The sequence below is a fragment of the Amblyomma maculatum genome, chromosome 6, assembly GCF_055883805.1.
Source record: "Amblyomma maculatum isolate TAMU_Amacu chromosome 6, ASM5588380v1, whole genome shotgun sequence".
NCBI classification, from domain to species: domain Eukaryota; kingdom Metazoa; phylum Arthropoda; class Arachnida; order Ixodida; family Ixodidae; genus Amblyomma; species Amblyomma maculatum.
Window position 1 is genome coordinate 155,158,102 of NC_139349.1, and position 14,536 is coordinate 155,172,637.

At 44.3% G+C, this 14,536-nt stretch overlaps 1 protein-coding gene across 1 annotated transcript in view; it reads right to left on the minus strand.

Annotated features, from left to right (window-relative positions):
• nab (NGFI-A-binding protein homolog) overlaps window positions 1-14,536 on the minus strand; it is a 223,685-nt gene that overhangs the window by 18,763 nt on the left and 190,386 nt on the right. Inside the window, exons 8-9 of the mRNA XM_084608183.1 lie at window positions 11,731-11,872; window positions 10,346-10,554 (exon numbers count right to left, since the gene is read on the minus strand). Of these exons, the coding sequence (XP_084464309.1) occupies window positions 10,346-10,554; window positions 11,731-11,872 (351 nt within the window). The remainder of the gene's footprint in view (window positions 1-10,345; window positions 10,555-11,730; window positions 11,873-14,536) is intronic.

Genomic DNA, 14,536 nt, shown 5'->3' on the forward strand with positions numbered 1-14,536 from the left:
GTTTTTGTCTTCGCATTGTTTTTATGCCCACTCTTCACGCACCAACTAGCCCGCCAAAATGCTCTCATGCATGATCCTCACCCCTCTCATCTACTGAACAGTGGAGCGTTAGTTTATTGCATGTGGTCTCACTAAATGGTAATTTCCTATTGCGTATGATATGGCGATCATCAAGTTTACTTTTACATACTGACCTTGTGAGACGCACCTCCTAGTGGTGGAAGTCGTCGTTGTGCATTTTGACAGCTAAATCCCAAAGGGTATAGCACCGTACTGCACTGCAATTTCTAGCTCTTCCCCTCTCACGTCAATAGCCCTACATATAGAAATATGCACAATCCCCATGGATGTTCGCAAAAAAAAAGTTATTGAATTTGTATTCGATTCCATTTGGAGAAAATGAAGTCTCTTCTTGATAAAATCACGTTATTTCAAATGAGAATGACATCTCCATATAGTCATTGAAAGGGGGAGCGGGGTGGTGCACGCCAAGCGCTCAAGTCTAGGCACAGTATGCGCGCCGGCGAACGTAGGCCTCGTCTCGAGCACGGTCAGTGCATGGAAGACGCTTGGCGTGCCGCTGCGGCGCAGCCGTCACCGGACGCGCCCGAGACGCGACCATGAATATTCACGCGACGGCGGGGAGGGGTCCGCCCAGATAAGGAGCGCGCCTATGCAAATGTGCACCATTATTTACCCCCTTGTGCCGCTCTGATTTCAGGGCCCTTTTCAGCACGGTCCTGCAGAGGTCAGCGCAAGCGATTCCTCACGGCGGTCCTCCTCTCCTGCGACCCTTTCTGCGGCGGATGGCAGTCGACAACCGTTGAGCTGGCGATTTCATTACCACGGGCACAGAGCGCGAACGATGCAATGCTACCTTGTAAACAGCGTACGCGTTGCACGCAAAGTACTACGCGAGGACTCGTCGTAAGATCAGGGGGGAAAAAAACGTCAGGTTCTGCAGCTCCCCAAAATTCGCAACCGGCATCTTTACTGCCTTGTGCACTGACATCGTACAGTATAGGCGGCCTTCTTGCACTAGGCAATTTTGCAAGCCTGGCATAAAAAAAAAAAAGAAAAACAATGAGATTCCTTTTCGCAAAGAAGCAAAAAATTGCAAGCCTGCGAAAAGAGGACATGTGGTTACATTTGTTGTTACGGCGCTATTTTACAACATATGAGAAAAAAAAGGAAATTACATTCAAAAACTATCTGCAATAGTTTGTCCAAAATTTCCGGGTGCGGAAAATCTTGGTGGCTTGCACTCTGGAATAGGACTGGACGCCGGGACAATGCAGTACAAGGCTTGCTTGCACGCACGGTGCACGCGTCACTGGCCGCGAAACTTGGTTTCCGCCACTATCTCACGCGAGTCACGTACATGCTCTCGCGCTTCAGTTTTTCTGGATGCCTGAGCAGGAAGGAGATGGTGCACGCAGCAGCAACGACGCGCTTGACGCAGTAAATTGTTAAAATGAGAGCACAAAAAAACGGAAGAATAAAACGCGAGGGTGTGGGCTTCGGTTCTCTGTTTTTTATGCTTCCTAATTATCTCCCTTCCTTTGCTAATGGACTTTGAGAGAGGTCTTCATTTTTCATTTTCAGCGACGGGTCTTCTCTCTGGTAGTTAGCAGGTCTGGCGCAAATATTCACGCTAGCTAAAAAGGAGAGCCTAAACAACAGTGCGGCATCCACGTGACGCCCAGAACCGCGGTCTTGCCCGAGACATCTTTCCCTTTACTTTTTGCTGCCCCCATCCAATTAATCCTAGCCCACCCCGTCCCCTGTTCTTGGGGTTGCAGCACGGCTTTATGCTGCTGCTTTTTTTTTTAAACACGCGCACGTGCAAAAGAAAATTGAGTCGGTCACCGTAGCGCGCAATTAATTAGTTTAATTTGTGCGCTCTCATTGTGTCGTTCGAAGTGCGCCGACCAACGCGCGCAACTTGCCTCGCGTGGCGGACATGAGCCAACGCAATGCGCGTAACAAAACGCCGCACATACTGCTGCTGAGCAGGGGTTTTTATTGTTGTTGTTTTTTTCTGCTGCGTGTGAAATATAGCTCAGTCTCCTCCGCACACGGCGAACGTAACACGAGAGACGGCCAGACTTTTAATTTTGATCATTCCGGCAGAGAATGGTCAGATTTGATGTAAGCTTGAGCCTGTGCCTCTGCTGTAATCACTTGGGTTTTGTTTGTTTTTTTCTACGGCCATTAATCGCCGAGAGAGCACTAAATCGCGGGGTTGTTTGCGTAATTCGAGCAAAGATGACAGTGCGATGCAAATGAACGGCTCGTAATTCTGTGACTAAATTGTGAACACCACGTGGGCGCGATCAGCTTATTGCACGAAGTAGACCCAGCACACCGCAGTTCGTATGACCCGAAAGCAGCCGCGCGCCTCGCTATAATCGGTACAAAGCCCGACACACGCGTGGAGAGAACGCAACGAGCCATGACTCTCGGCATTAACAAGGCTTCTCTGTCTTCTCGTTCTAAAGTTATTTCCTCGAGTCAACCAGCGCTCATTCGTTGTCTCGCAATCTATACATATATTAACGACGGCTACTGCCTCGGCTATCTCTTCTGTCAATAAGAAATCAATCTGTCTGCGTTTTTATGTTTAAATAGCCCGCCTATGTCTTGGCATACCAGTACTCTTGTCTAGACAACACAAAATGCATACAGCTAATTTTTTTTAACCATTTACAAACTCGAATTTTACGAACTACGATAGATACGTCCGAGAGGTCTGTGGAGATTGGTCATACAGCAAATCGTTCATTATTCACGCGACGGAATTGTTGATCAAATGATGAATTAACCACCTCTAATAATTCAACTTTTTTTTTTTTCAAGTGGCAGAATTATATTTAAAACTTTAGAGCCGTCAAGGGCAAAGATAAGTCCCATTTTTAAATTTCCTCAATGGACAGTGTGGTTCAAATTATGAAACGTCAAATATACGCACGTTAAATCTCACTGTATGTGCTTCCCGGCATTTCACATTTATAAATTGGCGTGATTTGCAATTCTTAGGGCTGAAATTTCTGCGCCACGAACTTGAAACTTTCACTGCTACTTACTTGTATATGAGAACGTAGTCTTTTTCCGGCTTTTCGTGTCATTCAGGTTCTCCATTCTCAGATGTTTTTACATATCTATACCGATAAACATAAACACGTGATCGTAATCAAACAAAAATATCTTCCAAAATTTCCTTCCAGATCTCCCTTTTCTTGTGCAAAAAGTTGAATGAAATCGTACTGAGCGAAATTCCCAATCTAAAGCCAACGCCTTCTGCTGCTTCTTGATCGCATGCATTGCCACCTCTCTTTCGGCAACACTTCCTTGCAAGCCAAAAGCCGGACGATTCAAGAAATCCGCCTGCTTGGACAGCACATAATCGCGACACCACTGCAGGAAGAAAGCTTCTTCTGTACCCTTTTAAATTAACCCTGTGCTGTGCCATTTGCAGTCATCTTATCTAGGCGGACATCATGATCTCATCCAGCCACCTTCCTGCCGCCCCCTGCCTTCCCTTGAAGTACATTCCGTTACTTTATGGGGCCATCGGCTATTGTCGTGTGAAGTAATTGCACCACTAAATCCGTCCTGCCCATTTCTGCTTCTCGATTTCAAATAGGATATCATGAACTCACATTTCTTCTCTCACTCGCTCACTTCGCACCCGGTCTCTAAAGTTATGCCCCATCAATTTTCTTTGCGTAGCTCGCTGAGCATTAATATCGATCACAATTTTTTTATTTCTCAGCCTCCACGTCTCTGCGCAATAGGTTAGAGTCAGTAAGGATGGCACTGTTATATGCATTCCTCTTGAGAGAAGGTGGTAAAAGGATAGTGGTAAGCTGCGAATAGTGGCCTGAGAGTGTGTGCAGAACTAGCTTGTGCCGATGCTTACTTTTCCAGATATATTTCGCTCTAGTGGTTGGAACCTGCTACCACTGCCTGTCCCAAATACCTGCATATCCCTTTGCCACTACGTTGCTTCCTTCCAGGCCTGCTGAACATTGCTCTAGGCTTCGTTATATTAATTTGTAGACGCACCGTTCATTGTTGCTAACATTCTGGATCATGCTTAGCAACTAAGCCTCATGCCCAGTATTTAAATTCCACTCCCGTACCTCCTCCGCTTCACGTGTTCCTAAAGCTCACATATGGTTGTATACGCTCATGCATGGCGGAACTCAGCTGCTGGTATCCATGCCACATGCGCGATAAGCGTAGCAGTGGTTTCTCGGTGTTACTCAGCCGACTATGCTTTAGGTTTTATTCCGGAAGCCTTCAAGCATGCCAGGTATAGAGAGTTTAAATAAGCTGACCTGAATTCGCACCCAAATGTGCCTGCATTATCCTGAAAGGCTAGACTGGCGCTCGACCTGCGATCATTGACTTGCCTCCGTCAGAAACACTGCTACGCCAGTCAAGCCAGTTCGAGCCGGTCGAAGCCGGTTCTCGGCATGCACTGCGCGGCACAGCCACTCATTGTCTGCATTGCTTTCGACGTTAATTACGTGATAATTACGGGGCTGTTGCAATCACCCGCGACGTGTGGTGCCCGGAAGGAGCAGCGTACGGGTGAAAGCCTCCTCATCCGAGTGCACTGCTTAAGCGATTATCACCTGTGTACCAGAATCGCACGCTGCCGGCAGCAAGCGTTCCTCACGAAAGGCGTCTCCAGTCTTGATTTCGTAGCAAGCAGAAGTTGCAGCTCCACCTCGTGTTCCGTGTGTTGTGGTACTCATGAGCTACAGTCCACGGAAGTGCTTTCAATTCTGCTCAAAAATTGTTGCACAAAATTTGTTTATTTTTTTGCTCTGGCAAAATTTTTTTCAGCACGTACTCGAGACCTTGACAATTCTTTGGCATCCATGCTTTCAATTCCGATTGGCTTTTCAGACTGTACTGCTTTTCATGTTAGTTGCTCCAATAAAGTGCTGGCACATGTGTACTTTTAAGTATATAAGCAATTCATGTCGACAATATTTCAGTTAGACAGTCAAGTGTATACACCTGTGTTTTTGAACGCCAAGAACGTGCTTTCTGAAAAAGGCCTTCAAGAAAATGGTTTTCTTGGTGTATATGGAGCACATCGAGGAAATAGCGCGACATGAACACGCAGACTGTAAATAATTATTTTTAAGTTTAGCGCGGTTGTGGTACGAAATGTTAGTTTCCTCAGTGTAGTCTACGGACGTATCTCTCGTAGTTCGTAAAATACAAGTTTGTAAATGGTTTAAAAACAAATCAGCTGTATGTATTTTGTGTTGTCTAGACAAGAGTACGTCTATAATTCGCACGTCGCCTTCGTGCCTCTAACAATTGCCGCGAACCATTCAAATCTTTATTTATTCTTTTTAGACAGCCACCGCTATGCCACATTATCGCTGTGATTCCAGCACACGAATCGATTCTGTATCCTTTGTTTGTTCATGCTCCCGAGACGAAGCATTATCATTTCTTTGCCGCGCGAGATGCGCCGAGAGCTATCTCAAAGATTCAGCCGCTTGCATGTCTCTCTACAATGTTCCAGGTTATGGTAGTCGTGCACAGTTTGCGGATTCCTCTAGATGTTTCTTCGCCGCTTTCAAATTGAGTGTTGATGGGTGCGAAGGTTATTCTCAGTTCGACGTCTAGAGAGCACGTTTGTTGCTAGTCGTCTCCGCCGAGTCGTTCAGTTATTTTGCGGGAGCACGTTAGCCCAATAAAGAGTTGATTTCAGTGCAATTCCGCCTGTCTTCTCTTTTGGTGCCAACGGCCTTGTTACCACCAGGTGACATCTGGTAGAGGCGTTCTGGTCCACCCTTTCTAGCCACCACAGCCCCGTTCCTGCGCCCTGGGGCACCAGCCTACAGGCCACCGAACTAGCCGCTGACTTCAAGGGCTCCAACCCGAACTCAATCTGCTGTCGGACCCCGTTCGACCCCGGAAAATGTCATCAACATTAGTAATATCCCAATATACAGTACCAGTCGTCATCCAGCAGCTCCGACAGCCACCCATTTTCGACGGCAACACAGGACAAGAAACACGACTGGCTAGACCGGTATGAACGAGCTACCAGATTTAACAATTGGGGTGACGTCTTGAAACTCCGAAATATCTTCGCTCGTTTTGCCATCATCGAAGTTTGGCATCCTTTTCTAGGAACCCCATTATTACTGCTAACAAACATGCAGTTAGTGCTTTCCTGTGTGTTTTTCTTTTTACATTGCATCCACCTCCTCTCTTTAACACCATTTGGGGCCTTGAGAGCATTGAACACGCGAGTAAATAAACAACCAGTGGGTATTTGTATAGGCATGCACAAGCATTTGCACAAATTGACAAAGCAGCAGCAAACTGTAACTTTAACAGGATTTGTCAAGTGAACCCAGTGCAATTGCGATGCTGATATTTTAAAATTTCAAATCAAAAATGATTTTACTGCTGGCGGCAAAATCATGTCCCTGTGGAAGTAATGAAGGACGTGCTACCAAGCTAGAAGCAATTCCATTTGCTCCTTTTAATATAAGAATAAACAACTCAACTCGCACAATAAAATCACAACAAGGTGCAGGATGTTCTCACAAAGGCCTGCGATCGAATCTGCAATGTACCTTGTTGTGTGCACAGAGCCTAAAACGTCACTGGCTACTTGCGCGGTTCATTATGTTTCAGTTCATTGACATTCAGGTGGTTTAAACGAAGGCAAACGTAACGCAACCAATTTTATCGCATTGCCGAATAATATTCTCATCCCTTGACAAATAGCCACCTACCTAATCGAACCTGTGACGTACTTGCTGTGCGCTCTGATGCCCCCTTTATTTTAGGAATTAAGGCTCTTTTTAGCTAAAGTCTGACAGCATCCAACTCTTCATTGCTGACATTCGCAATACGACCGTTCATTTTTACATCGTATAATCATCCGTCGAACTAAACTTCGGCTTCCAATAATCCTACCGATCACACACAGCGACGCCATCCAAAGTGCAAGAATGTGTTCGTCTTTTCAATCATAGTTTCGTAATTATATGCCGGTATGCAGAGTCTTAAAAGTTACATTACAGAGAGTTAGAAACACTGATATTAAGCTTTGGAGAATTTCCTAAATGTTGATCTTTGTCTGTAAACCATGAAGTCAGTCTCGAAAAAAAAGATGTTTTGGTCAACTTAAATCAACCGAAACCAACCGAAGCCGAAAATAAACTTATCCAAAGGTTATTATTTCGCACTTTTGTATAATAATAATAATAATAATAATAATAATGTTTTATTTACACCCAATGTGTACATAGGATGAGGGAGCACAGCAGAAAAAGTTGTCGTAATGACAACTTGACAAGGCCGCAGGCCCCCAAAACAATAACAATGACAGCTTCACATCGGCAGTGCAGAAAATATACAATCACAAAGTATACACACTAAAATTAACATAACGTTGCAACAGACAACATTCTTCACAGAATGGGGGAGGGGGGGGGGGGGGATGGAATGAGAGAAAAAAAATAATAACTAATACAACACTAGTGCAGACTTCTAGCATAGGAAAATAATAATGCACACCTCTAGACGGACAAAAAATGTTTTCTAAGCTCTTTATAAGTGATTGATTCAAGTTTAATGTGTTTTCTATCCAGATCGTTTAATGTTCGTGGCAGTATGTTGTGTAATGTTTGGAGACCATAGTTAGTTCTGTATGTGTGTACCTTCCATTGTTCATTTTTGAGTGTAGCGTACGCTCTCTCGTTTGCTTTCAGTTCAGCTAGTGACTGCAGAAATCTAGCATTATTTATGAAATCTCGTTTAAGTGACTTACATAGTCGATAGTCGTAAGCTTTAGTAACTGGCATAATATTGCATTTTTTAAAGAGATCATGAGTATGAAAATAACGTGGGACATTTTCAATAATCCGAAGAAACTGATTTTGTAACACATAAACGTTTTGCGTGTTTTCTTTAGTGGTTGAACCCTAAACTAAGCCACAGTAGTTAAGCCGCGATGAAAATAGGGAGTTATATATTAGCGTCATAATATTACGTGGCAGAAAATTATTTCGATAAGCCAGCCCCACTACCTGCGCAAGTTTACTTGTAAGGAAATCTACATGCGCATTCCATGAAAGGGTTTCATTAAAGATTACACCTAACGTCTTGAATGTCGGTACGATTTCTACTGGTGTGGTCTGCATTGATATTGTTTTCGTTATTATTATGCTCTTGTTTCTAGGGCGAGACAGAACTGCTTTTGTTTTCGTTGTGTTTATTTTAAGCATGTTCATGCGCGACCATTCTTCTAACGCAGCAAGTGTGAAATTTGCATTATCAATGAGTTCATCGGCCAATCGTCCAGTTAGAAATACACTGGTGTCATCGGCATATATAATAAAGTTAGCTGCGGGACAGCTATTCACTATGTCGTTTATATATAAATTAAACAAAAAAGGCCCCAAAATGCTTCCTTGTGGTACTCCACAGCAAACTTGTAAAGGGTTGGAGAAATGGCCATTAATTCCTACAATTTGGATTCTATTACATAGATAAGATTCTATGAGAGATGCTGCTTGTCCACGAATGCCATAATGCTCCAATTTTCTTATTAGTAGATGATGATTTATGGAGTCGAACGCTTTAGTGAAATCAACGAAAAGGCCCAAGACCAGTCTGCTGTCTTCGAGTTGAGATAATATAAACTCCTTTTGGCAAGCAGCGCAAATTCTGTGCTAAGACCTTTCCGGAAACCAAACTGACAGTCGACTAGAAGGTGATGTTTCTGTTCAAACTGAACTAATCGATTTAGAATAACCTTCTCGAAAGCTTTAGAAAGCACAGGGAGTATTGATATGGGGCGGTAATTCCCCATATCGTTTCGCTCGCCTTTCTTAAACAGCATAGTTATTCGTGCCACTTGCATCTTGGACGTAAATACGGCCTGAGAAAGGCAGGTTAAAAATGTGCGTAAGGCAAGGCGCAAGAACATCAATAACATGCTTTATTGGTACAACAGTGAACCCGTCAATATCTTTACTAGTGCTGTTGTTTATGCTTCTAACTAATTTTATCACTTCCTCGTTTGTGACAGGATCAAGAAAAATGGAGGTCCCATTTCTATAGAAATTCTGAAGATCATTAAATACCACATTGCTCTCTACAGCGTTCATCAGATATTTGTTAAACGCATCAGCAAGCTGCTTCCCGGACAACTCAGAGCCATTGATTACCATTTTTTCAATTGTTTCAGTGCCGACGTTTCGCTTTAGCACAGAATTAAGCCTTTTCCACAATACATCCGTATTTCCTACAGCAGAGTTGAATAAGTTATTCATATAGGAACGCTTTGCCTTCTTCAGATCACTGCCTAATTTATTACGGTATGTCTTAAATTCTTTGAGTATATTAATATCCTTAGACTTTATGAACTGGTTGTATAAATCATTCTTCTTGTTTATTCTCGCGTGTGTGATAATGCTGAACATTATCACACTTTAGTATTTTATGCCTAGCGTGTTGCATTGATCCAACAACATTAAGTACCCAACAATGCATTACGTGAATTTTCAGTGCAAATGACAATATTGCTCTCTTGTCCTTAACTGGTAACCACTGTAAGCAGAGTTAATTTGAATGAAGAGGAAACTAAATCCTGGAGGACGCAGTCAACTGCGGGAAAGTGAATAAGGTTTACGTTAAGACACGTACTGTAACCGAGCACGATCAGCAGGAGATCAAAAGCGAAATGATGACATTACTGATCAAATACGTAAATGATGCGAAATAGGCCTAGAGGGCTGGATATTCATTCCGAAGGGATAGAAAGGAATATCGTTCCGCAATTAAGGCACACGAAGCAGGTGGTAGCAGAAACTGTGAAGGCTAAAACGGGCCAAGTTGGGGTAAGAAAAAACAACTGGACATCGATGGGAGGAGATGCTTGCGTCCTGCACTTTGCTCTGTGCTGGCCCATTTGGACAAAACGTCCAAAAGCGGTTCCTTCAAGTGAGTAACAACGCCGGTGACACGATTTGCTACAAAAAGGATGAATTCTACGCCCTCCTGCACCCCTTCAGTTGCTTTAGGCAAAAGCAAACCGACGCGTAGCGCAAATATTCAATTTCTATCGATTCAACGCCAGGCAATCTTTCAAATAACAGTTAATACTTGCTGGTAAAAAACTTTGCAGAGCATGTTTTCTTTATTGACTTTATCTGATCGATTCGATGTTAATCAATTAGCAAGATACTGTTAATGCAACAGCTTGTAAGCTCAAAGCCTGCGAGTATTGGTTTTATTAGGAAAGACCAACTTAGTGGCGTGAGCAACAGCGACGGAGAGAGTGACGTACTTGTCAATGCGTCTCAGCTGCTTTGAGAGCTCGCTCTGCTCGTTGATGAGCTGCATCTGCTGCGTGGAGATGTGCTCCAGCTGGGACTGGAGCTGCGGCACGGCTCCCACGTTGGGCGGCAGGTCTCGCGACGCCTGCAGCCGAGCCTTGAGCTCCTCCTGCTGGCGGCCCAGCAGCCGCAGCTGCTCGCAGATGCCCTCCAGCCGCTCCTGCACAGCCATCCGCCCTTATAGACCTCTGTTATGTTTACGAAATAACATAGTGCACATACCCACGAAGGGGATTCAGCCAAGAATTGGGCAGCAGAGAAAGATTCAGATGTACACTTACACGTCTGAAAAGAAAATGATTGGAGGGGTAGAGGAAAAGAAGCGAAAATGAGAAGTAAATGAAATAAAAATCGTGAAGTTTAAGCATTGATTGAACCTAGTGACAGAGCGAAAGCTGTGTGTTGCAGCGATAGCCGCTTTTACACCCGGTTTTCAATCCATGTTTTTTTTTTCTTTTTTTCATAATTTCTCTTTAAATTAGGATTTGAGAAAAGGAAGTAGCCTTATACATTTGAGTGGACGCCATGAAATTGTGGGCACCTGCGCCTAACCAGGTCAAAATCATATTTACATATTTTTTCTTGTGTATTTTTTTCATTGGTGCAGTATCTATCACATTTGTTTTGTGTACACCTGACCCGCGCCGTGGGGGAAGGGAGGAAGGTGAGAGCGAAAGCGGAAAGTGATAAAGGTGTGCCGTAGTGGAGGGCTCCCGCAGAACATAAACATGTTTATGTTCTGCGGGGAAGAAAGTGCTACTATCTATTTGGCAAAGAAGAGGATGATGAGAAGATGTACTTGGGTGTAGAAGAGGAGGAGTGGTGAAGAGGAAATGTGTGTTCAGATCCATTATACAGCTGGTAGTGTGCGCATGTGTTGTGTTTCTTCGCATGCGATTGTGTTTGTTGCGCCACATTTCTGGGTACTAGCCTAGTGAAGCTTTCGCTTCCATTCTAAATTGGTCTATAAGAAAGAAAAGGCGCCGTATTTGTCAAGATCACTTGAAGGTGAGAACTTCAAGGTCTGCGACGGCTGCCTGAGGTAGCGTAGCGTAATAGAGCTTTCGCTTAAAAGAAAAATAGAAAAACAAAGAAAGAAAAAACAAGGAAAAGTCATAACGCACACGGGAGATTGAACTGGGATTTGTAGAATAAGTAATATTCACAAATTTTGTGAGGCAAAAGATTTGATTCCAGTAAAAGAATTTTGCATGGAGGTAAAAGCCGACCTGTGACTGTGGCCAAGGATGGCTGCGCCAAATGATAATATTGGGATACTTAAACTGAGGTCAAGCATCGCGCTGTGCCCAGCGGCAGCACCAGCTACATCACTCACCTGCCTCTTCTTCTTCTCCTCCTCAATGTGCGCCTTCTCCAAGGGCGGCGGCTCGAGGCGGGCGCGTTTCCCCGCAGGCGGCTCGTCGTCGAACGGCGGCTTGGCCCCGCCGTAGCACTGGCTCCTGCACGAGTCGTCAGCACTGCCAAGCCTGGTTAACGCCGTTCACACCCGAGCACCGCGCTGCTGTTACGGCACACACACATTGGTAACACTACTATCGGTTGCATAAGGGTATATAGCTAGGGGAATAGTAGGAGACGAGTGCGCATATGTCCATAAAAGGAAAGGCGCGCATTCGCCCTGTCAGGGCAGGATTCAGCGCATGCGCACTCGCGCCTAGCTATTATCCTATCCCCTTCTAAAGCTCCCTGCTGGCACCACGCATTTTATTGACTCGTGCACGAAATGTACACGGCTGCCGGAGCCAACGCAGTTCGAAGAGCCATCACAAAGATTTTTTTGTAGGGAAGTTGCTACATAGTCGAGGGTTTGAAGAAAGTTGGCCTCCTCTGGTATACCGCGAACAGGTTTGTGGCCACTGACCAGGTTAAAATTCGTGATATTTTGGAGCAGCGTGACAGTTCTCTAAGTTATTAAACGACTAAGGTATTCAAAATTTGATAACGTTGCTGCTGTTCGTGGTGCTTAGACCGGATACAGAATATGAAATAAACGTCTTATACATTCGAACAGCGCCACCTTCATAGCGGTTTGCAGAAAAAAAAATAAGAGTTGAAAGAAGTGCAGAAAGAACGGTCGAAAAAAACTGAGTTATGGCAGTCACTTAAGCTCCCCCTTTAAAGTGATTACGCCATAGCGTAAATGGCTCCTACCTGCGGCTTCCCTCATCGTGCGCGGAAATGTACTTCACATCTCGCTTAACCACGAATTCTTAAGTTTGCATTTCTAATTTACATACCTCACACGTACTCATTAGCATACAGTCGTCTCCAAGAACATCTGACATTTAGGCATAAAGCTTCGCTTTAATCAAGCCCCACGAAACTGCCTACGTTACCAGAGGTTAGTGTGTTTGACTGAGGATGTCCTTGTGGGTTCACTTTTCAACTCATACTCTGATCATAAAACAGATGCCCGCGTTGACAGCATCTGTCGAATCGGCCATGCGAATGGAAAAGTGACGTCACCTGATATAACATGCAGCGCTTGGAGACAAGGACAAACACCGAGTCGAGAGCACCCCAATCTTTGTCCAAGTCTTGAAGGGCTGCATTTACGTTTTGACTGATCAACTCGCCCCAAACCCTTAACCTTATGACGTCACATAACACGCTGACCAATCATTGTACAGGCATGTCACCGGCCACCTACAAAAGAGATTTTGCTCACTACGCTGATAACGCCGGGTTTTCTGAAGACCATGTAGTGCCTTTACCATTGTCGCGTTAAAAAACCTCGTCCGCCCAGGCTACGACGGCGACTGTTTCAGACAACGCTTTGCCCTCCAAACTGCCCATGGGCGGTATACACTTGCACATGCATGCATAGACGCACAAGGCGCAGCGCAAATGAATTAAGAAAATTATTTCCTTCCTCTTCCTGCGAGTGTGCACAAAGGCGTCAAAGTTGGCTGTGCAAGGTATGAGGGAGCTTGAGTTGCACTTCTATAACATTAACGTTGTCAAGGTACAAAGGTACTGCAAGTGAGGCTATCGTTCTGGCTACGATGTGCAGTGGCAGCCACGTTCCTTCAGAACGCGATAGCGTGGCCTAAACGCATGCTGTATAGACTGAGAAAATAATTTCCGCGTCCAAAGGGCGGCCCACTCACGACTAGAGAATTTCCTTTGTCTAAATAAAGTTTTTCATTCATTCATTCATTCATTCATTCATTCATTCATTCATTCATTCATTCATTCGTTCATTCATTCATTCATTCATTCATTCATTCACGACTATGTAACGCGGCGCTGCGCTGATCCCCAAAAACATGTCTCGCACACAGAGGTAATCCAAACGTAACGTTCTGATCGGTAATGAATTTTACGGGGACTACAAGAGCAGAACTGCAAAGCGAGCAAACAGCATGCATGCCTGCGTGAAGCCCCGCATCAGGTACGATTCGTCACAGCAGTGTGCGTTTCGCCCAAGCTCAGCGCCGTAAGGTCATGTTCATAGGATGGAGAGAAGATTTTAAAATCTTTCTTTGAAAAAGGAAGGATATATATATGGAAAAGTTCTAATGGGGAGTCTAAGGCTGCAATTGACTTCATACTGTGTGCTCACTCCGCCATTATGCAGGATGTAGAGGTAATCAGGAAAGTGCGATGCAGTGACCATATGGTATGGTAAAGTCTCCAATTAGTCTAAATCTAAAGAGGGAACGAAACAGATTAGTAAGAAAGACGTCCAGAAAAGAATTAGCGGTGAGGGGCAGGGCAGAAGAGTTCAGGATGTCGCTACAGAACAGATATTCAGCTCTAACGGAGGATGACGACATTAGCCCAAAGCAATGAACAATAATTTCAGATAACATTACTGAGTGCGCTATACAAGTAGGGGGTAGAATATATTTATATAAGATACCTTTAAGCTCTCTAAGGAGACGAAAGATTTCATTAAGAAACGCCAAGACATGAAAGTTTACAATCCAAAAGACCAGATTGAATATGCAGAGATATAAAGCTAATAAATGAGCGCAATGTAGCCGATTTAAAGAAATATAACATTGAGAAAATTGAGCATGCTCTAAAGAACGGAGGAAGCCTTAAAGCGATGAAGAAAAAATTGGGCAGAGCAAAAAATCAGATGTATGCGCCAAGGGACAAGGCCGGCGCAACGT